The sequence below is a fragment of the Danio rerio genome, chromosome 1, assembly GCF_052040795.2.
Source record: "Danio rerio strain M-AB ecotype USA chromosome 1, GRCz13ab, whole genome shotgun sequence".
Taxonomy (NCBI): Eukaryota; Metazoa; Chordata; class Actinopteri; order Cypriniformes; family Danionidae; genus Danio; species Danio rerio.
This window is the reverse complement of record NC_141021.1, coordinates 59,625,055-59,648,438: the sequence shown is the minus strand read 5'-3', so window position 1 is coordinate 59,648,438 and position 23,384 is coordinate 59,625,055. Positions and strand designations below refer to the sequence as shown.

General features: G+C 39.0%; 3 protein-coding genes across 5 annotated transcripts in view; all 3 read right to left on the bottom strand.

Moving 5' to 3' along the window:
- The window catches only part of LOC147847070 (uncharacterized), a 10,254-nt gene extending 9,791 nt beyond the window's left edge, over positions 1–463 (bottom strand). The window contains exon 1 of one of the 3 annotated variants that reach the window (XR_015477157.1): positions 419–463. The gene's annotated coding sequence lies outside the window, so the exon portion shown is untranslated. The remainder of the gene's footprint in view (positions 1–418) is intronic. The other 2 variants (XR_015477156.1, XM_087238195.1) reach the window with 2 other exon arrangements.
- Positions 1–1,068, bottom strand: part of LOC147847069 (cell adhesion molecule CEACAM5-like) — a 28,899-nt gene extending 27,831 nt beyond the window's left edge. Inside the window, exon 1 of the mRNA XM_088649523.1 lies at positions 182–1,068. The gene's annotated coding sequence lies outside the window, so the exon portion shown is untranslated. The remainder of the gene's footprint in view (positions 1–181) is intronic.
- LOC147847068 (sialoadhesin-like) lies at positions 972–23,384 on the bottom strand. Its single transcript, XM_087238379.1, has 22 exons — positions 23,180–23,384; positions 21,550–21,897; positions 21,212–21,451; positions 17,705–17,959; positions 17,356–17,610; positions 17,005–17,244; positions 16,846–16,930; positions 16,665–16,734; positions 16,405–16,461; positions 16,252–16,329; positions 9,798–9,817; positions 8,843–8,906; positions 8,609–8,678; positions 7,436–7,786; positions 7,098–7,337; positions 6,755–7,009; positions 4,646–4,903; positions 4,426–4,528; positions 4,303–4,348; positions 1,724–1,789; positions 1,571–1,648; positions 972–1,453 (listed from the first exon to the last, which is right to left on the bottom strand). Exons 1-22 carry the CDS (start codon positions 23,238–23,240, stop codon positions 1,430–1,432), a joined length of 3,264 nt encoding a protein of 1,087 aa, XP_087094505.1. The 5' UTR covers positions 23,241–23,384; the 3' UTR covers positions 972–1,429.

The following is a 23,384-nucleotide window of genomic DNA, read 5'->3' as shown; positions in this document are numbered from 1 at the left end:
TTCTACACTCATCAACAGTAAATGTACATCACCCTAAACAGCTCTTAGTGTTAGGAAGATCTTTACACATCTGCAGATTATTAATGCACAACATCAGTGTGTGTAAATCAACTGATGACTGAGATCAACACAAGATATTTCTCATGTCACAAATCATGTGTTATATGAGCTTCATCTATACCAGGGGTCACCAATCTTGTTCCTGGAGGGCCCGAGTCCAGCAGATTTTAGCTCCAACCCTAATTAAACACACCTGATCAAGCTAATCAAGGTCTTACTAGGTATACTTGAAACACCTAATCAGGTGTGTTGAGGAAGTTGGAGCTAAACCCTGAAGGGACACCGGCCCTCCAGGGCCGAGATTGGTGACCCCTGATCTACACTAATCATAAGTAAAATACCAGTGTGTTTGTCTTACCGTGTTGAAGAGCAGCCGATCAACAGCGACTGATGGACTGAGCGTGTGGACAAATGCACTCTTTAAACCAACAGACTTTCTGTGGCTAACACTGTTTTTAAACACAGTTGCGGAACTATCAGTGTTCCTCCATCAGCAAAAACCCTACCAGTGACTAAAGCTGAATGTGTTTTTACTTTATTTGTTTTACTTAAGTTTATTTAATTTATTTAAGTCTATTTAACACTTATTGGTGTTTCTACAGACAGAAAAGGATAAAAGTTGATCTTCAGTTGATGCACATCAGTGTTTCTACAGTATCAGCAGCAGGAGATGGAGACCTCTGCTGGTAGATTCAGGAATTGCACAACTTACTGTAATGAATTTGTGTCATGTGACAGAAAGGGGGTGGAGTTTTCAATCCAGCAGTGAAAGCATTGGCTGATCAGTGTGTTTATTAATGTGCAGAATAATGTATAATAAATGCACTTTAAATATGACTTTCACATGCAAAATCTCAGAGGAGTTTAACAGTTTAATCACTGTGTGAATGTCAGGAGGCCGACAACATCAGTTATTCATACACAGGTGGCTTTATTAGCATGGTAAACGATTCAATACTCTGTAATTTATTGTAACCAGTACTTTGCCAGAGATCCACATTAGACACCAAATAAAAAACTAAAATCATGACCAGAGGTGTTTAAATCACTGAAACTCTTTACAGAAAAACAAGAGAACACATTTATATAACTTCAAGCTCAATACAAGATAAAACCACATAAACAGTCTATCAGTAGCAGGAGATGGAGACCTTTGCTGGTGGAGTGAGGGTTTACACAAACATGTATGAGACCGTCACTAATGAAACTGATCACTTACAGGAACACAGAAGACAGAATAACAGAAGCAGGAAATATTAAACACTTTAAGACTATAAAGCAATTCACTGACTCATCACTGCATGATCCCTGTCAATCACCCGTAGCTCCGCCCACACAGATCAGGATTGGTTGTTTCTGGCTCCGCCTCTCACTGCAGCCTCCTCCTGTTGATCTGAACAGACAATAAGATGAAGAAAGACTGAAGCTCAACCACATTAAACTCTTTGACGAGGCTCATCCAATAATCAAACTGCTGCTGAGAGGGTTTATGGCTGATATTGTCTCTTACTGGTGGATTGTGATGTTCAGAAGAGCTCTGAGGATCAAGAGTGGAGCAGGAGTTTTCAGCAGGTCTGTGGTGAACGCTCTGTGTGAAAGACAGCGAGAGATCATCAATCATCTGATCATCAGTGAACATTGTCTGACTTTGACTTTGACTTACTGTGAGTGAGTCGTACAGGTCAGAGGTCGCAGACTGGAGATCCAGAGCTGCATATGTGTCTGAGATCTGGACAGAGAGAAGGACATTGTGTCTTCATTTTAAGAACGATCAGTGCACACAGTGAATGGTCTAAAAGGGTTGTTGGTTGTAACATGCATTAAACCAACCACAATCATATCTCCCATTTCCTTTAACAGCAAGCTGCAGTCGCGCCATGATGGATTCGCTATTTACACTGGAGGACTTTATAAGCAGAAAAGCTGAATGCTTCACTAGCGAGGAAACTGATCTACTAGTGCTCAATGTTAGCACAGATCATCTACAGAATGAGCCGGCTTCACCAATGCCTCCTTATGTAAATTATGCGTGGTTATTGCCTTGGGGGTTGCCCCAATGAATGCTAGTGAATTGCTGTTAACCGATGCAGTGTCCTTGTCAGAGAGTCGGAGTCATCATATTGAGTTTGACCATTTATTGCACAAGGCTTAACTATGTATATGAGCAACAAACAATTACAAAGTATATGCAATGACTCGGCATAACACAAACCCCATAAAAAACAACTGGTAAAGTTTACTGACACATGACATAAACTGAAAAAATATCTCTGCAAAAACAACAGTCCACAGTGTGTAATGAAGAGTACTAAGTAATAAAATAAAAGTTAAATAATTAACAAAAATGATTATTAAAGGTTCAGGACACCCTGGAGAACTTTTTTTTTATATTAACAGATTTGTGTGTGTTGAGCATCAGTTAAGACAATGTTAGCACCTGTCAGCTTTAATTGTGGGGAAAACTGGATAATTTTGAGCTTTTGTCAGCTGATTTCAGCTTCCGGGTTTAAAATGATTTTTGGGGCGGATCAAAATCAGTGACATAGCGCAGTACTGCAAGTGCAATGATGACACGTCGGTTTCTCATTATTATTCATAACGGAGTTTCCTTATCCTATGAGAAGAGCCGGCTGCTTAATTATTCATGAGACCTGCCAGTGTCAAGCCCGAGCTGTGAGACACGGACGGACCCACGACACACAGTATTTAGCCGTTCATGAAGGCTCATATGCGTTTGTTTCCATGATCCACGCGGTTTGTTGCATGTTTTCCCCCGCGATCTTGTCAGGGCCGATCATACAGCAAAGCTGTGTGTGTGCTGCTGGCATTTTTGTCGGGAGAGCAGCACGAGAATTAGAGAATGGCGGACGCTGTCTTTTATCAGGAGTTCGTTCACATTCAGACACATCGCCGTGCTGCTGTGTTTGCCTAAATCCTCCAGATTACCAGCAGGGCTAATGGTTGAAATAGACAGGTCAGGAGACCTGCTGCACTGAGTCTGCTGGATACGGGGATTGAGGGAGAAGTCCTCATTTATAGTGTTTACATGAACACACTTATCTTTATAATTATATAAATTGTGGTTATGTGTATATGAAATTACAAATAACAAATGTAGCAGGGCATTAAATCACTGTTCATTTCTTTGCATTTTAACTTTGTAAACTATAAACTCATGCGTCTCCTCACGGTTTGTCTCATTTTGTGAGCTAGCTTCGTTCGCTCACGTTCTCCCCTGCTGGCTACGCCCACTCCTGCCTGATGCTCGCGGAGCTCCATGCCCATTAATCATGCATCTTTTGAAAAAATTCTGAAGTAGACTTTAACCAAAAGTGGGGGGTGTCATGGCCCTTTAACACTGACATCAGTAATAATGGTCACAGATGGCTATTATTAACACGAAACATTACACATAAATATAATGAGACTGTAAACATGAGCGATGCACACTAGCGCTGCTAAGCTGCTCGTTAAGAAGGATCAAATTACACCCAAAGATCACTAAACATTAATAACATCACCACAATATCAGTTACTACACTACACAAGTCATCAACCAGATACATGAGAGAAACCTAATTCATTAAATACTTTCTCTTGTACATAAAGCTGTCCCTGAGCAAGCGCACGCGCTGTGACTGACATGCTGAAGTACTTAGTGAGGACTGTTGCTGTTGGCATTGCACTACATCTTTTACATAAGTACTCACGTGAATGTCATGTAAATCACAGGTCCTAAATTTAAAGGGAAAGACTTTACAATCGTGGGAGTAAATAGTGGATTTTATATTTATGTGGACAATAATAATATTCTACATTTTTAATCCTTTAGTTTTTCACATTTGAAGATGTTTGTGTGCTGCTGTGCATCCCCCTGTGTGTAATAAGCAACATGTATGCACATTTTGGACCTGCATATCACTAACGTGCCCTTTAAATAAAAGAAAAACTGCACCATTAACTGTAGAGCAGCTATTTCATTTGCCTTAAACTAGCAACACATCAACAACATGCCTTAACACAGCTTTTCAAACTGATGCCAATGGGTGCACAAATACTCTGTGATTTAAACAGCAGCAAAGCGACATGAACATGATACCTGAAGCAGACTGAACTACAATAATGTTCAGAGGAGCTTAATGTAAATCAGTTTTACTGTACACTCTTAATATCTCTGTGTGATCATCACTGGCTAAAGGGAATCATGCAGGAAAACACAATAAATAATGAAGATCATCTCACCACAGAGTCTTTAACTGCAGATCTTCTGCTCTTCCTTTTAGAAAGACTGTCAGAAGAAAGATGAAAACAATTATTTTACTTAAATGAAAGATTAAGTGCAGTACAGTGTATTCATGTTCTCACCAGAAGTAAAGCACAGCACTGATTGTTGCTGATGCTCCACCGACAAAAACACCAACAGCAAAACCAACAGCAAATCCAGAAGACCAGGAGACAAATCTAACAGCTGTAACACAAGACACATCAGCTTTCCATCATAAATCACATTACAAAAAATAACTTAAATAAAAAACAACAACAAGCAGGTTTAGGCATTTTAAATACAGACTGCCTAATGACTCACATTGGACATCTAAAGTCACAGGATCAGAGTGTTTCTCTCCATGGACATTTCCGGCTCTACACTTGTATTCTCCACTGTCATCAGAGCTGATATTGGAGATGCTGAAGATTCTTCCAGATCCTACAAGTGTTTCTCCTTTAAACCAGCTGAAGTTCAGAGCAGGAGGGTTTGAGTCACTGCTACAGCTCAGAGTCACTGAATCTCCAGATATTATTACAGCAGATCCACTGATGGACACTGAGACACTTCTGGGTGGATCTAATACAAGCAAAAGAAACAAAATAATCTTGATTTGTGATCTGAGCTCTGATTTCCAAATTGTATAAAGTACTAGCACCATAATCTCTAATATCAACACAAAGCCTATTTACGAAATTAATATTCACCATTAATATTCAGATTGTGAAATGCAATTTTATGTTGGCAATGAGCAAAATTTGCTCAGCAGATTACTTTATGAAAATCATTGGTGGTTACAGAAAACAGTTGTACCTCAGTTATTCTGGTACCAAATATAATATTGGTGTGAACATGTCACAGTGGGTAGAAAGACCCAATGGCAGGGAAATGCAAACGTTTAACTAAATTAGCTGCAAACGTAAAGGGTTCTGAAACCCCCCTCTTTCAGTTCAAGTCTACCTCAGAATTAAAAAAAATGCTCCATGATGGGCATGGATCTCTCAGAGGGAGGAGTGGAGGTGGCCAGCAGAGCAGGGGAATAAGAGGGGAGCGAACAACTGTTAGTTGGCTCAAAATCAGACTACAGATTTCCAAACACAAACACAGCAGCACAGATATAGGCAATGCTTCCTAATGGTAACAAAGTCAACTTATAAAAGAAAAGTCAGCCATTGTCCAATTCTCGTACAGCTCTCTTGCCAAAAAGTGCTTGCTGCAAACAAACAAGTTTTTAGTATTGGCTCTGACAGCATCATGAGGAAAATCATGCAACAAACCCTGTGGATCATGGAAACAAACACATACAACCCTTCATCAACAGCTAAATATTGCGTGCACAGATGCTGTCTCACAGCTTAGCATGTCTGCTTTGCCTTTGGAAAGCACGTGCTCTCATGAATAATGAAGACGTAGGCTCTTCTCAAAGAATAAGAAACCTCAGCTATTATTAATAATGAAAACCAACGTGTCATCACTCCACTAGCAGATGAGCGCTATGTCACCAATTTTGATCCACCCTAAAAATTATTTTATACCCGACAGATAAAATTAGCTGACAAAAGCTCCAATTATCCAGTTCTATACACAAAGCTAACAGCTGCTAACATTTTCTTAATTGACGCTCTTGGTGGTGTTTGACAGGGTGCGCGTGACGTGTCTGAAGAGTGAGGAGGGATGCGGTGGGGAGGGGTGATATGGGTGAGCGATGTATTTGAGGACTGGGAAGGAGACGCGCAATTTCCAGGAGATTATTACTCGTTTGCGGGCATCCGGGAGTCTCTGTGCACTTGCGAGAGACTCCCGGAACTTCAGAGAGACTTGGGATGTCTGGAATGACTTCCTGTCCTACTCCTAATTCTCTCTTCATATAGCTGTATGCCTATTACATATCCATAATACACTGTGATATAATCAGGCTTGGATTATATCGCTTTCTCACTACAATCGATCCGCTTCAGAGTTCGTTTCAATAGAGCCGAGACCACCTCATTCAAGCAATCTTGGATTAATTATTTTGGCGCAGAACTGAGCGCAATTGCTGGATTCACATATGCCAAACGAACCGCGCTAACTGGGCAAACGAGACAGGTTCCGAAACAAAAGTCTAGATGTGAAAGCACCCTAAAGCAGTAGACAGAGCAGAGTATTAGTAAGCACAGCAGTAATACTACAGTAATGGTAAGATGATTCACTGGAGAAGACAGATATAGACAAGACAAGAAGACAAAAGAGAGCAGATTTAATAGGTGAACAACAGAAATGGTCAGCAAACAGAAACAACAACCAGTGGAGGAGCTAATAAGAAAATTAGGTAAGTTTAATCAGAGAGAGAGGAGGAACAGAAGCTAATCAGAGCAGAGCGGCTAGATGGAGAGACGACAATTGAGAAAACACCAGAACAGACAGAAGATCAAGAGCTCATTTACTCACACTGAACATCTAAAGTCACAGGATCAGAGTATTTCTCTCCATGTGCATTTCTGGCTCTACACTTGTATTCTCCACTGTCATCAGAGCTGATCTTGGAGATGTTTAAGATTCTTCCAGATCTTACAGATGTTTTCCCTTTATACCAGTTGATTTCTGCAGGAGGGTTTGAGTCACTGCTGCAGCTCAGAGTCACTGAATCTCCAGACATTATTACAGCAGATCCACTGATGGACACTGAGATGCTCTTCGGAGGATCTAAAATAAACAAATCCATATCTTTAAATCATCAAACAGAATCTTCAGTAGAGAACTAAACACTAAAGATTAATGTATCTGTACTCACACATGACATTGAGATAGACCTCAGGTGATGTGAGTGTGTGTCCATGTACAGCACATCTATATCTGCCTGCATCTCCTCTACTGACTGGACTGATGTTGAGTTCATCTCCAATATTAGTCAATGTGTGTGAGTTTCTGTACCAGATGAATGTTGGTGTGTCAGTCAGTTTACAGCTGCTTCTACATGTCAGACGGACTGAATCTCCCTCTTTCACTCTCTCAGGAGACTCCAGCTGAAGTTCTGAACACAACACACACATTATATCTAGTGCTGCTCTCATACACTGATTATTATTCTACATAATGACCACAAGAAGAGAGAAACCTCAGGAGAGTCACCTGTGACAGAGAGAATCACTCCTGGAATACCAGTCCATTTTTGATTTGCTACATTAGTAGTGAATCTGAAATAATACTGGCCTTCATCTTTCTTTGTCACATGACTCAGTCTGATGGTGCAGTTCTGCTGTTTATCTCCCAGATACTGAAGCCTCTGACTGTATTCAGGGTCCTCAGACAGATCTGCAAACTCTACTCCATTATATACTTGGTCTTTGTTCCAGAACACTTTCATGATCTGATATTCAGTATTCGGGTATGTAAAAGTGCAACTGATTGTCATTGTTGAGTTCTGTAGTGCACAGATGTGTGAAGGACTGTAATTCACACCCCAACCAGCAGCTGAAACCCCTGAAACACAGAAATAGTCATGAATAAAATGTAGTTTAATCAGTAACACTGGACTATAAGACACTTGGAACTCATGCTGTTTTACTAGAAGTAATCAGTGACTCATTACAAATGATATTTTAAGCTGATCTTGTGAATATGAATGATGATCTCAGTGTGAATGACTTCAGTCTTGATGGAGGACAGAGAAAATAAACCAGTTAAGAAATGTTATGTTATGACCACACGCCTCAACTCATCAGTAGTTCATAATAAAGCCAAATGTAGTTTACATGTTAGTGCATTATTAATTGTTATTTTCCTGAATACAGCTGATTTTACATCTCCACAACTGGTGTAACTGTGTGCTGAAACATTATTGTTGTGTTTGCAGATCAGAAGTGAAGTTCACCAAAAAAAGTTTCAGTCAACTTTTAATATTCAGATGGTAAATGTTTCTCAGTGGACGTAATGAATATTCACTATTTAAGCCGAGGACACACCAAGTCAACGTCAAGGAATTAGCAGGAGATGGAAACTGACTGCTGTCAGAAACACTATCATTGACTTGCTGTTAAAAGCTGTTTTGGTCATCACTGTGAAGAACGTGCCAGCGCTTAATGCATCACAGCCGAAACCAAACGTGTGAAAGAAACGCTAAAACAAGAGGGTTTCATGACACTTTAACTAAAGACTCTCTACTGAGAAAACAGATCTGCCAGCTCAGACTAACTTCCTATATCAGAGAGAAGATGATCAGGAACCTGCTGAATAATGTCTGATTGTGTGGTGTGTGTAAATGCAGAGAAATAAAGCAGTGATGTGAATGTAAGATTGACTCACTGTGAATGATGAGCAGAAAGATCAGATGAAGAGCAGGAGCCATTCTGAGCCACATCAGCATCAAATCTATCTAGAATCCAGCATTAATCATCACTTCTACACTCATCAACAGTAAATGTACATCACCCTAAACAGCTCTTAGTGTTAGGAAGATCTTTACACATCTGCAGATTATGTGTTATATGAGCTTCATCTACACTAATCATCAGTCAAATACCAGTGTGTTTGTCTTACCGTGTTGAAGAGCAGCCGATCAACAGCGACTGATGGACTGACTGTTTTAACACATGCACGTCTTCTTTAAACTTGCAAGCTCTCTGTGGTTAGCACTGTTTTTAAACATAGTTACAGAACTATCAGTGTTCCTCCATCAGCAAAAACCCTACCAGTGACTAAAGACGAATATGTTTTTACTTTACGTTAATTTAAAGACTGCAGGACCAAAGTGAGACTCTCTATTTCACAATTATTGGCAGAAATAAAAGGATAAAAGTTGGTCTTCAGTTGATGCACATCAGTGTTTCTACAGTATCAGCAGCAGGAGATGGAGACCTCTGCTGGTAGATTCAGGCTTTGCACAACTTACAGGAATTTATTTGTGTCATGTGACAGAAGGGGGTGGAGTTTCCAGTCCAGCAGTGAAAGCATTGGCTGATCAGTGTGTTTACTGTGCAGAATAATGTATAATAGATGCACTTTAAATATGACTTTCACATGCAGAATCTCAGATGAGTTTAACAGTTTAATCACTGTGTGAATGTCAGGAGGCCGACAACATCAGTTATTTATAGTAAAGGCTTTAATACTCTGGTAAAGTACTAGTAACATTAAATTACAGATATACACTTTACACAGCATTCAAAATAAAATTATGACCAGAGGTGTTTAAATCACGGCCACTCTTTACAGAAAAACAAGAGACAACTTCATATAACTTTAAGCTCAATACAAGATAAAACCATATAAAAATTCTATCAGGAGTAGGAGATGAAGACCTCTGCTGGTGGAGTGAAGGTTTGCACCGTCACTAATAAAACTGATCACTTACAGGAGAAACATGAACACAGAAAATATCAAACACTTTAAGACAATAAAGCAATTCACTGACTCATCACTAATGATCCCTGCCAATCACCTGTGGCTCCGCCCACACAGCTCAGGATTGGTTATTTCTGGCTCCGCCTCTCACTGCAGCCTCCTCCTGTTGATCTGAACAGACAATAAGATGAAGAAAGACTGAAGCTCAACCACATTAAACTCATAGGCTGCATTTACACTGCACTGTTCAAGTGACTCAATGCCGATTTGTTTCTCCCATGTGGCACAGATCACATATGGCACATGTACATGGAAGCAGGAGGAAATCTGATGGATTCCAATTTACTCAAATCAGATTCAGGCCTTGTTCATATGTGGAAATTTATCCGATATGAATCGGATCAGAGATGTCAATTCAGTAGTGTAAGCAGGTAGATCGGATATACATCTGTCAACGCGAGTCACATTAAAAACCATATCGATTGACGTCAAGTCTGTCTGACGCTTTATCTCACCTTAAACCTTAAATCTCATACAAGAGGGCTAAAAAAGCTTTATATCATCATAGTACACGTATTTAAGCCTGTTAAAGAGAAAGAGAAAGAGAGAGAGAGATTTTTTTTTGATTTTTTACAAAAAGACTTTATTACATCAGTTTTTCATTTCACAAATTTAACTCCACGTCAAATCAAAAAACAACTCTCCTTCCACCACATTACAAACAGCATCCCCATAACACCACTGTTGTGCAAAAGTTTCAACATTATTTAAGGCCTTGTAATACTTAAAGTCTATTGTAACTCTGGACCTTACAAATGCTTTAAAAACTATCAAAATCTCTTGACCATGTACATTATCTATTTTGTTTCTTCTTGTAATAAGTATAGCAAGTTTTGCTTGACCAACTAAAAAATTAATTAACTGCCATTTCATTTTTTGTTTCTGACTATAGCCAGCACCCAGAATAAATTTAGATTGAGTAAAATTCTCTCCACATTTAAGGAAAACTCTGCTCAACATGTCAAACAATTGTGTTAAGCGTGTACATTCCAGATAGCAGTGATATACAGTCTCTCTATGTCCACAAAAAATACACTTGTCATCGACACTAGAATTAACAACAGATATGAAAGCATTAACTGCCACAATGCCATGCAAAATCCTCCATTGTAAGTCCCCCACACGTTTTGTCAATGGTGGTTTATATAAAACTCGCCACACTGGTTTTTCCCCCTCATTTAAATCGAGTTTAGTTCTCCACACTGTATCATTCTTTTTGTCTAGAATTTTCTTATTGTACACTTTCACAAAGCATTTATACATTGTTTTACCCTGCATCATAGTTAAATTCACATCTTTTACCCCTTCCAGCAGTAGCAAAAGTCCTGATGTCCCTTTAAAGTCTGGCGTAAGACCAATTTTTGGAAAGGGATCTGCTTGATTCGGGATTATTGACCCGTCCTTCAGTCCTTTTAGCAACTCCATATCCTTTTCATTTAGTCTTTTTTTCCAAAGTTCAATTATCTTTGCCGTTTGACGAGTTGATCTCTGTCTCAGCAAATTGGTAACCGCATCCACATTATTAAGTTCAGTCCCAGCCACATCCACTATGTGTTTTAGTTGAACAGTTCCAGAGGAACACAATATTTGAGTAAGTCCCAACATGCTCTCATCCGTTATATCAAGCCTGGCTCCTTTAACCAAGGGTTCTTCAAGTAACCAGAACAAAGAACATGTTTCTTCCAGTCTGCAAAGAGAAAAGAGTCTCCATACTTTAAAAAGTCCACAATAGAATGAAGGTAATCCGTTCAAACAAATGTTCTTGGAATCCATTAAAAAAAGTACAACGTCCAATCCAAGACCTTCAACTCTTTGCAAAATTGTCTTAGCTGTCGTTCGCCATACCAAATCAGATCCTTTTACGAGTTTTTGAATGAACTGTAGGCGAAAAGTAGACAGCCTACTTTGCAGATTCACTAAGCCCTGCCCTCCTTCATCCTTGGGCAGGTATAACACACTTTGAGGTACCCAGTGCAGCTTATCCCAAAAAAAGTTTACAATAATTGACTGCAATTTTGACAAAAGGCCAGCAGGTGGATCGATACAAGACAATTTATGCCACAATGTTGATGCCACTAGATTGTTTATCACCAGCACTCTTCCTCGAAAGGATAATTGAGAATGAATCCATCTCCATTTTTTAAGTCTGCCCTCTATCTTTTCCACAATTCCCTCCCAATTTTTCTGTTTTACAATTTCGTCACCAATATATATCCCCAAATATTTGAAACCACCTCTTTTCCATATCATTTGACCAGGCAACTCTGGTAAACCTTCTTCCCATTTTCCAATTGCCAAGGCCTCACTCTTTTCCCAATTTACTTGAGCTGATGAAATTAAACCAAAATTCTTAACCACAGAGACCAAAACATCAATATCTTTTTGACTGTTAACCAAGACCATTACATCATCAGCATATGCTGACACTTTATGTTGAGACTCTATACAATGTAATGATAAACCCTCAATCCTGCTCCTTAATTTAGCTAGCAATGGTTCAATAGCCAGGGAATATAACATCCCTGAGAGCCCGCACCCTTGTCGTATACCTCTGCTAATATTAAAGGGAGCACTTAAACCACCATTGACTTTTAGCATGCTTTCAACATTATTGTACAGCACTTGAATCATTTTTATAAATTTAGACCCAAAACCAAATGACTCTAAAGTTTTCCACAGATATTGATGCTCAATTCTGTCAAAAGCCTTTTGCTGATCAATCGATATAAGTCCTAAGTCCACACCCATAAAGTCTGAGATATCCAAAACATCTCTAATCAAATGAACATTATCTAAAATAGATCTACCTGGCACACAATAGGTCTGATCCATATGAATAACTTGTTTCATTACATCCTTCAGTCTGTTGGCCAAGGCTTTGGAAAAAATCTTCAGGTCAGTACATAACAAACTTACAGGACGCCAGTTCTTGATTTCCTGTAGATTGCCTTTCTTAGGAAGCAGTGTGATAACTGCTCTTCTGCAACTATAAGGTAAAGAGCCCTCTGCCAAACTCTCATTGAGAACAGTTAGCAAGTCCTCACCAATTACAGACCAAAATTCCTCATAAAACTCCACCGGGAGTCCATCAATACCAGGAGACTTCCCACCCTCCATATCTTTGAGGGCATTCAGAAGCTCCTGACTAGATAAGGGTCTGTCCAGTTGCACTTTTGAGTCTTCAGCAATCTTAGGCAGTCCTTCATAAAAACTGGCAGATAACAATTCGTTTTCTTCACATTCACTCTTAAACAGTTCACTATAGAACCTTACGGCTCTCTGTCTTATATCACTTGCGTCCGTCAATACCTGACCATTTTCAGCGCATAAGGAGTGAATGTACCTGCATTGGCCATTTTTTTTCTCCAGACTGAAAAAAAATTTAGAAGGAGCATCCATTTGTGTTAAATTTTGATACCTTGACCGCACCAATGCTCCTTGTGCCTTTATACCAAGCATATTCGCTAAAAGAGATTTTTTGGACTTTAATTTCTCAGCTTGTCTTGATTCTATTTTAAGTTCAGCCAATCCTTGTAAATCTATAATTTCAGACTCCAGTTTTCTCATAGCTTTAGTAATATCTCGGGAAACATTGAAAGCATACTGTTGACAAAACAATTTTATTTCGGCTTTTCCACAATCCCACCATTGTCTCAAATCACTAAAACATTGCTTTCTTAATTTAAATTGATCCCAAAAGAAACAAAATACTTCTTTAAAATTCAGATCACTTAACAACGATGTATTAGGGTGTCAAAAAGCGCTTTTAACTTTAACATTTGCAATAAAAACCTGGCATAAAACCAATGAGTGATCAGTAAAGCCAACTGGTACAATTTCACATTTTCTCACAACATTTACATGATGTTTAAAACAATAAAATCTATCAAGTCTAGCCATTGAAATAAAATTCTCTCTTGTATGTAACCATGTATATTGTTTCACATTTCCATTAAATTCTCTCCATATATCACATAAACTGTGTGTCTCTATTAGTTCACGAAGTACTCGACTTGAATTTGCATGAGGCTCTACATGATTCCTGTCTAATCTTTCATTTTCGGTACAATTAAAATCTCCTCCCAAAAACACATAATCATCAGTTCTACAGTTCTGTAATAATGTATTTATGCTATTTAAAAAAATAACTCTTTCTGTACCATTTGTAGGAGCATACACATTTATAAAATTTATCCTATATTTTTCAAATTCCGTCTTTATTATAACAAGTCTTCCAGCTATTACTTCTTCTATTTGATAAGATACAGGCAAAAAATGTTTAGCAAACAAAATAGCACCACCACCTCTACTAGAACTCGTATGTGTTAATACTACTTTTCCTTCCCATTCCTTTTCCCAATCAATGCTATTGCTGCAATCACTATGAGTTTCCTGTACATACATTACGTCTATATTTTTATGTTTAATTAACTCATACAACTGCATTCTTTTTTTAATATCTCTTGCACCATTTAGATTAAGTGATCCTAGCCTTATCACCCCCATTAAGAAAAGAGTATAACAAAAAACAAAAACAATCCTTAAAGGACTGAAACCAGAATAACTATGTTGTTTCAAAACCATTTTCTGTTTGTAATTCTCGTCTCAATTTGGCAACAACAAATTTTTTCAGCCTAAAAATCTCTTGCACTGTAAATTGTTCAGATCCTTCACCCCTCATCATTGTTCCAACTGACTCAATAAACATTTCACGATCAGAGAAAAAATCAACAACTTGAACATTTTTCATGTTCTTCGTCTTTTGAAGAAACGATCTAATTTTTCCAAAGGAGTAATCACTCCTCAGTCTGCCACTATTTCTGTTGCCAGTTACCTCACTATCAGAGTCTTCCAATGTACTTTGTTCACCATCATCAAATTTGTTGCTGATGCTCCCAGGTCTTTCTATGTTGGGCTTTACTCTTTTCCTTTTAGTTGAAGGGGTTTTAAAAAACTCTTCTTCCTTCCCTAGTTCATTACACATTCCTTCTCCTTCTCCTTCTAAAACACTCTCAGCCATCTCAATCACATTACTGAATTCAGCATTTACGCCTTCTCCATCCCCACCTTTCTCTCCCATGTCTGTATCAATCACCTCTTCAACCATCACCTCTGTCAAATTCCCATCATTTCTCACTTCATCTTCTACCTGTTCTTCCTCAACTGCTCCACCACCATCCTGAGCAGGTGCAATATTCTCATTCTTTTCCTTACAAAAACGCCTCAAATGACCCTCTTGTCCGCATCCAAAGCACCTCATTGTCTCAGATGAGGCAAAAACAACATAATCATATCCGTCAACCTTAAATTTAAAGGCCACACTAAGCTCTTCTGTTTCACTTTTCAAAATCATGTGAACCTGACGTCTAAAACATACAACATGTTTCAGAAGGGGTGACTTACAACCCAGGGGGATTTTTTTCATTTTAGAGACAATTTTTCCATGCCTCGACAGTTCTGCCAATAATAAATCATCTTTCACAAAGGGGGGGACATTTGATAATGTGATCTTCCTCACTGGTTGAGAAAGAGGCATTACTGGGGTGAATGTATCTTTTATTACTACTCCACTTTGAACCACTTTATTCACTTTCTCTATAGTGTCTAGAAAAATAACAACAGCACTGTTCATTCTTGACGCTGACAATATACTCTCATACCCAACGGTCTCTCCAACCGCCAAACTACACTCCTCAACCGAACAAGCCATCTCTGGCACAATTTTGATTCCGTGCCTCCGTGAAAGACGCTCAAACGGCGCATCGCCTGAAAACGCCGATGCCGGCGTCTCCATCGCAGCCGCCATAGCACACACACACACACCTGTCAGCAAACGCTGACGAACAGCGTTCGCGGCGTCACAGAGACAAACTTTGTCTTCAACACACCAGTTCAACCTTTGAAATAACTTTCAATACACTGCAAATATTGACTTTTAAGAAAGAAAGGAAAGATAGAAACTCACTCGCGCTGCAAACACACTCTCACACCGCCTCCGCCCACTCACTCGCAACATCCGCTCAGAGAGAGAGAGAGAGAGAGAGAGAGAGAGATCGAGCATGCAAGCGTAATATCTGCCATGTAACCCATATAAACTAATGTAAAACTATTACATACATAAACCACACCATGGACATCAATGCCTACTGGTTTATAAAAACCTAGATTAAAATAATATGGCCAAATGATAACTTTTCTGCCATAAACTATAGTAAAACAGCTAAAAAATTAACAAAAAAAATGAAACTCGGTGAACAGATAAAATAGAGAAAAGGGCGCTCTTTTATTATCAGCTGTCAGTCAATGCTCGCTCTTTTTTGCTGGTCATTGCATCTTTGCCGTGTGCTGTGTGAATGCAGATAATCGAATACAAGTCACTTTTAAAAAATTATGTAAGCTGGTCATAAAAAAAAAATAAATAAATTTAAATGGTCACAAAATCGGAATTGACCATGAAGATCTGCAGTGTAAATACGGCCTTTGAAGAGGCTCATCCAATAATCAAACTGCTGCTGAGAGGGTTTATGGCTGATATTGTCTCTTACTGGTGGATTGTGATGTTCAGAAGAGCTCTGAGGATCAAGAGTGGAGCAGGAGTTTTCAGCAGGTCTGTGGTGAACGGTCTGTGTGAAAGACAGCGAGAGATCATCAATCATCTGATCATAAGTGAACATTGTCTGACTTTGACTTTCACTTACTGTGAGTGTGTCGTACAGGTTAGAGGTCACAGTCTGGAGATCCAGACCTGCATATGTCTGGACAGAGGAAAGAAAAATGTCTCTATTTAAATGTTCTAAATTCCTAGCACAAGTTCAAGGCGCAGGAGCTCTTAGGATGAATTTGAATCCACTTTAGCCATTTTAAGGATGGGAAAAATGACTGCCGCACTCAGCGCATAATCTACATGTCTGCTGTAGGAAACATGCAGGAAATCACAGTAAACAGAAGATCATCTCACCGCAGACTCATTGCAGATCTTCTGCCTATCAGATTTCACTGCAGATCTTCTGCTCCTCCTTTTAGAAAGTCTGTCAGAGGAAAGATGAAACATGTATTTTACTTCAATATTAGATTAATTAAGCACAGTAAATCTTATTACAGCAGTTTTATACAGTCCCTGCAGGTTTTATTGTGCTCACATTGCAAACATGATGATGACGACGATGATGAATAATCCCCCAGATGTCGCTGTGATGACGATGTTTCTCACAGCATGTTGCTGAACTGAAAGATGAAGCAGATCATGATTAACTCTCCAGACTGATGAAGTTACAGGAGTGTGATGATAAAAGCTTCACCAGTGACAGTGACGGCGTCTGATCTCTGAGCTCCATGTGGATTGTGAGCCTCACAGTAGAAGCGTCCACTCTGTACTGCACTGAAACTCTGTCCAGATCCAACAGCTGAGCTTTGATTCTCCTTAAACCAGCTGAAGCTCAGAGCAGGAGGGTTTGAGTCACTGATGCACATCAGACTCACTGAATCAGAAAAAAGCTGACCAGAATCAGTGACGAACACCGAGACGTTCCTGGGAGGATCTGAAACAGAAACACAGACATATCATTAACAATCACAACACATGTGATACGGTGTCACAGATTACATTTTGTGGGTTTAATATATCAGTTGCTGAACCATCATAAACTCACACTGCACATTTAAAGTCACAGGATCAGAGTATTTCTCTCCATGGTCATTTCTGACTCTGCACTTGTATTCTCCACTGTCATCAGAGCTGATGTTGGAGATGTTGAAGATTCTTCCAGAATTCAGATGTTTTTTTCCTTTAAACCAGCTGATTTCTGCAGGAGGGTTTGAGTCACTGCTGCAGTTTAGAGTCACTGAATCTCCAGACATTATTACAGCAGATCCACTGATGGACACTGAGATGCTCTTGGGTGGATCTAACAGAAAAACTTACTGTTAATAGGCAAAATATTTTGACATCACAGATTATGCTCTAATAATTTATTGTCACAGTTAGCATTGCTAACTCACACTGGACATCTAAAGTCACAGGATCAGAGATTTTCTCTCCATGGTCATTTCTGGCACTACACTTGTATTCTCCACTGTCATCAGAGCTGATCTTGGAGATGTTGAAGATTCTTCCAGATCCTACAGATGTTTCTCCTTTAAACCAGCTGATTTGTGCAGGAGGGTTTGAGTCGCTGCTGCAGCTCAGAGTCACTGAATCCCCCTCCATTATTACAGCAGATCCACTGATGGAGATCACAGGAGTATCTGGAGCATCTGCAGGAGAAACATGTAATAACTAGATATGAAAATGAGTGCAAAGAGCTGCCCATTGTTTTTTTTTTTTATGTCTTTTGCGTTTTTTTTTTCATTTTCAATAATAAAGTAAACTCTGCTCGAGTTTACTTGGGTTGAGCATTCACATATCCTGTCTTTGTCTTTAGACCATACCTGTCAACCCTTCCGTTTTTCCCAGGATTCTCCTGTATTTTACAGTTCTATCCCACTATCATCCTGTAAAGGTATTTTCCCGTATTTTCAGTTTTTCTCTGAAGGGTGGCAACTATACACAACATATACTGCCAAACTACCAGGGGCCGCCCCTTGCTCTTAAATGTGAGTCCATTCGGTGCTTTCTATTTGTTTAGGCATGAAAACACTTGAATAAATATAAAATAAATATAAAATATAATATAAAAAAATAAAAAAATAAAAATAAAAATGGCGGGATTCCCTTTCCTTTCCATTACAGGTGCCGTCGCCCCTCCTATGCAATCCTCAAAACAGTCATGTAGCGGTGCGTGACTGTCAGATGACATGCTCCATAGTGATTAATAGACGCAGCTTCCCAAATGGATTCTGCACACGCTATTTGAAGCGGCACCAACGCCTGGGTTTTGGGTCCGTGTTTGAACAGATGTATACACATAATTAATAATAATAATCTAAAGATGTTGATCTTGCTGGGTTTTTTTTTTTCAAACACAAATAATTTTGTCCTAAATGTGCATAAACGGTTAGGAAAGCAGCCGAGTGCTTCTATTATAAATAAAAGCATTAATATAGAGGTGTGCTTTTTTTTAAGTGACACCTCTGTTATTTAATGTAATCAAACAGAAAAATCTAAATAAATGAGATTCAGTCGTGAAAGTTATAAAGTGAAGAAACAGCTAATGAGATTTGATAATTTGATTCTACTTTCTTCATAATGGCTTTTAAAAAGCTGAACTGTTTGCTAATTTATTTGCTGCTAATGTCTACTATTTAGCATTTCTTTCGTGAATAATAATAATAATACATTATAATAATAACACATTACTGATCATTTACCTGTTTATTAGAATGAAACAGCTCTAGAAGAACAGATTAAGTAATTTGGAGATTTTTTTTTTTTGGGGGGGGGGGGGGGGGGTGTTATTATGTTATTACAATCCCTTATTATGGTTGGCATATCACTTATTTTCACACCCCAATGTTGACAGGCCTTAGACAGGGGCAATATAAGCGATCGGCGGTCACCCAGGGTGGCATCTTAGTGGGGGCGGCCGCTCTTCACTATCATTCGCAACACCAACAGGGTGGCATAATCATCGTTTGCCTAGAGCGCTAGTTAAGGCCTGTGCACGTTTTTGCTCACGTATTCCATCAATGTTTAACGCCTCATAGCTAAATAAAGCGCATCAATGCAATTGTGCACGCCAACGTGCAAAACGCCAAGCGCAAAAGCAGCATTTAAAAAAACTCCTCATGCTCATTTTTTTTTTGTTTTGACGCACTGCGTTTAAACCTTCTCCACCAATCAGATTGGCATTTTTGTTCATGTGAACAGAGCTGCTGAAGTTACAGTAAACAGCACTTGGAGGTGCTCAATCGAAAAAGCTGTCAATGCGAGTGCACATTGTAGAAGATGCAGAGAGGCGATATGAATGCGGAGCTGCTTATTGCCCTAGTGAACAATAATCATTTCTTCATCGCTTGAGCTGAAGCTGCTACTTGAACCATCCGTGCTTGTTCGAATCGCCAGTAACTTTAACAACAAGCGTGTGCACTTCCTCTCTTCCTCTTCTTCTGTGTTATAAGCGGGTGTCAGAAGCTTAAAGTTGTGTAGCGCCATCTAACGTCAAGGGGTAATTTTGCACACTCTTCTGCTCGACGTCAGTGCCAATCGCTTGGGTTTAAATACGGAAAAACGTCTCATAAAATGCTGACAATAAACCCAAACGATAATCGTCCTGATGTGTATGAGCCTTTAGGCTTGCACTGCTTTTGGTCTTGGCTGCACTTTGGCTGTGCGCGCTCCCACTTGATGCGGGCACGCGGGGTCCGGGCAGGCTCTGGATGCGCACTTTTGCCCTTGTGTGCCTCTCAGTGCAACAGTCAAGTTGGTTTGGGTTGGCGCTGGGATGGGAACATGCACATTGCACGTGTGAGTGCATGGTAGGTGTATTATTGATCATGTACTTGTGTCTTGTGTTCAGTCTTCTGTTATTGTTGTGTAGAAACAGCCTGATCTCACGAGGAAACGTGAGTATTTTATGTTTTGCCAGTTTAGTGGCTAATTCATACAAATTTGCACGAGTCCTTTTGTACAAAAATGTACGATTTTAAAAAGGAGGCGTGGCACCTAACCCCACCCCTAACCCCAAACGTCATTGGGTGATGAGCAAATCATACTAAATTGTACGAATTAGATCATACGAATTAGCCACTAAATCAAAAAGTTACGAATTGCCGTGAGATTGCGTTGGTAGAACACATGGCTTCATGTTTACTTGTTGGTTTACTTGTGTTTTGCTTTATGTGAACATGTAGTTAATGAGTTCTCTCGTTGGCTATATAGTCCTGTTTTCTTGTGAGCACGTGGTCTTTGCTAGTCTGTGTCTTGTGCTGTCTTGCTACTGTTAAGTCCTATTTTGTTCATCTGTTAATTTGTTCTCCTTATAGTCTCCTTATGTCTGTTGTCCTGTGCCAGTTTGTCGTCATTCTACCTGAGGGTCATGTCCTCATCCTGTCCAGTCGGGGTGATTTTTGTTTTATTTTTTATTAATGAACCAATTTCAGTTAATGCATTTGAGTCATTGCTCCTTTCCCTACACAAAATCGTGAGACACAGATGAACAAAAGATAAACATCATATAAAAGGAACTAAGGCAGAAAAAAAAATGGACCAAATGACAAGATACACCTGAATACAAGCACAGAGGAGGACACAGACATCACATTCAAACCATACAGTGAATACACATGATCAAGTCAAGTGTGTTTGGGATTTTTTCCACTCTGACCTGAAACCCTTGATCATGGGCTTTCATATTTGGCTGCATAATGTCCTCATGTTTAATTTAGTTTGTCCGTATTGCATTTATTTGTTATCTATACAAACAATATAAGCAACAACAATACCATACCATATGGTGAAAGTGAGTACTTTAACTTTATGGATTGACTATATGTATTGCAAGTCTGAATGGTTTAAAATTGTGAATCCTGAAAGGTTAAAATATAAAAAAAAAAAGATTAAAAACTTACATGTGACATTGAGATAAACAGCAGGAGAGATGTACGTTTGTCCCTGCACACCACAGCTGTAGTGTCCTGCTTCTCTTCTACTGACTGACCTGATGTTGAGTTCATCTCCAATATTAGTCAATATGTGTGAGTTTCTGTACCAGATGAATGTTGGTGTGTCAGTCAGTTTACAGCTGCTTTTACATGTCAGACGGACTGAATCTCCCTCTGTCACTCTCTCAGGAGACTCCAGCTGAAGATCTGAACACAACACACACATTATATCTAGTGCTGCTCTCATACACTGATTATTATTCTACATAATGACCACAAGAAGAGAGAAACCTCAGGAGAGTCACCTGTGACAGAGAGACGCACTCCTGGAATGCCAATCCATTTTTGTCCTTCTACATTAGTAACAAATCTGAAATAATACACATGTTCATCTTTCTTTGTCACATGACTCAGTCTGACGGTGCAGTTCTCCTGTTTATCTCCCAGATATTGAAGCCTCTGACTGTATTCAGAGTTTGTAGACAGATCTGCAAAGTCTCCTTCATAATATACTTGGTCTATGTTCCAGAAGGCTTTCATGACCTTCAATCCATCAGGGTATGTATAATTACAGATGATTGTCATTGTTGAGTTCTGTAGTGCACAGATGTACAAAGTACTATATGTCACATCACAATTAGCAGCAAAAAACCCTGAAAAACAGAAATAATCATGACTTATTTTAAATTTTATTGGTTAAACTGGACTATTAGACACTAGTAGCACATGCTGTTTTATTAGTTGTACACAGTGACTCATTACAGATGATATTTTAAGCTGATCTTGTGAATATGAATAATGATATCAGTGTGAATGACTTCAGTCTTGATGGAGGACAGAAATAAATACAGAGAGAAAATAAACCTGCTGAAAAAAAACAATAATGGGAAATTAAAAAGAGCAGTGCATTAAAAATATTGTTTTTTAACTAAACTGCAGCTTTTGAAATAAATGACAAACACTGGAGGGGTGTTGAATTATCCTCATTGAACAACCAATTCACTATAAGAAACATTTGTTTTAGAAAATGTTCACCATTTAAGGCCAGGACAGACCCAGTCATCATCAAAGAACTAGAGGAAATAGAAAGTGACTGTGTTGTCTTTCAGTGAGTATGTTTACATGGACACCAATAATACTATTTTAATATGATTAGGACAATACTCTGATCAAGAGTCTACCGCGGAAACAGCGATTATTGATTAATCTAATCTGATTAAAGTCATAATTGAACTAAACAGAAATCAGATTAAGACATGGAGGATGTCTATTTCAGTGGCACTATTGAAGTGCAGTACAGACATGTAAACACTCAATCAAACTATTACCGTCATGTAGGATTTTTGACGTATTTTGCGACAGGATAGTACAGTACCAGTAAAGTACCACAGACACCTGCATCCCAAAATGCGGAGGTTTTTTCCCCTTACAGCATGCATTATCAAACTCCATTAAAACTACACTCTTCCAGCAGTTCATACTCGCTTCCAATATCTCGTTTGTCATGGGGGACATACATGCAATGTTCCTGAATGAATTTGAACGTGCCAAACTGCAGTAAGTCTACAAATCAAGAATGAAACACCCAAAATTACATGAAACTCCGGAGGAAACGTGGTTAGCGTGGTCATGTTAATCAAATTAAGTGCTATAACACGTAAAACAGAATCATGAAAGGAACATTCAAAAAGCAACTCATGTAAACACCTTCAACCTATTACTGTCTTATTCAGATTAAGGAAAATAATTTGTTTACTGATGTCCATGTAAGTGTCGTCATTGACTAGCTGTCAAAAGCCACTTTGTGGTTCTATGATCAGAAATGTTCCTATATCAGAGAGAAGATGATCAGAAACCTGCTGAATAATGTCTGATTGTGTGGTGTGTGTAAATGCAGAGAAATAAAGCAGTGATGTGAATGTAAGATTGACTCACTGTGAATGATGAGCAGAAAGATCAGATGAAGAGCAGGAGCCATTCTGAGCCACATCAGCATCAAATCTATCTAGAATCCAGCATTAATCATCACTTCTACACTCATCAACAGTAAATGTACATCACCCTAAACAGCTCTTAGTGTTAGGAAGATCTTTACACATCTGCAGATTATTAATGCACAACATCAGTGTGTGTAAATCAA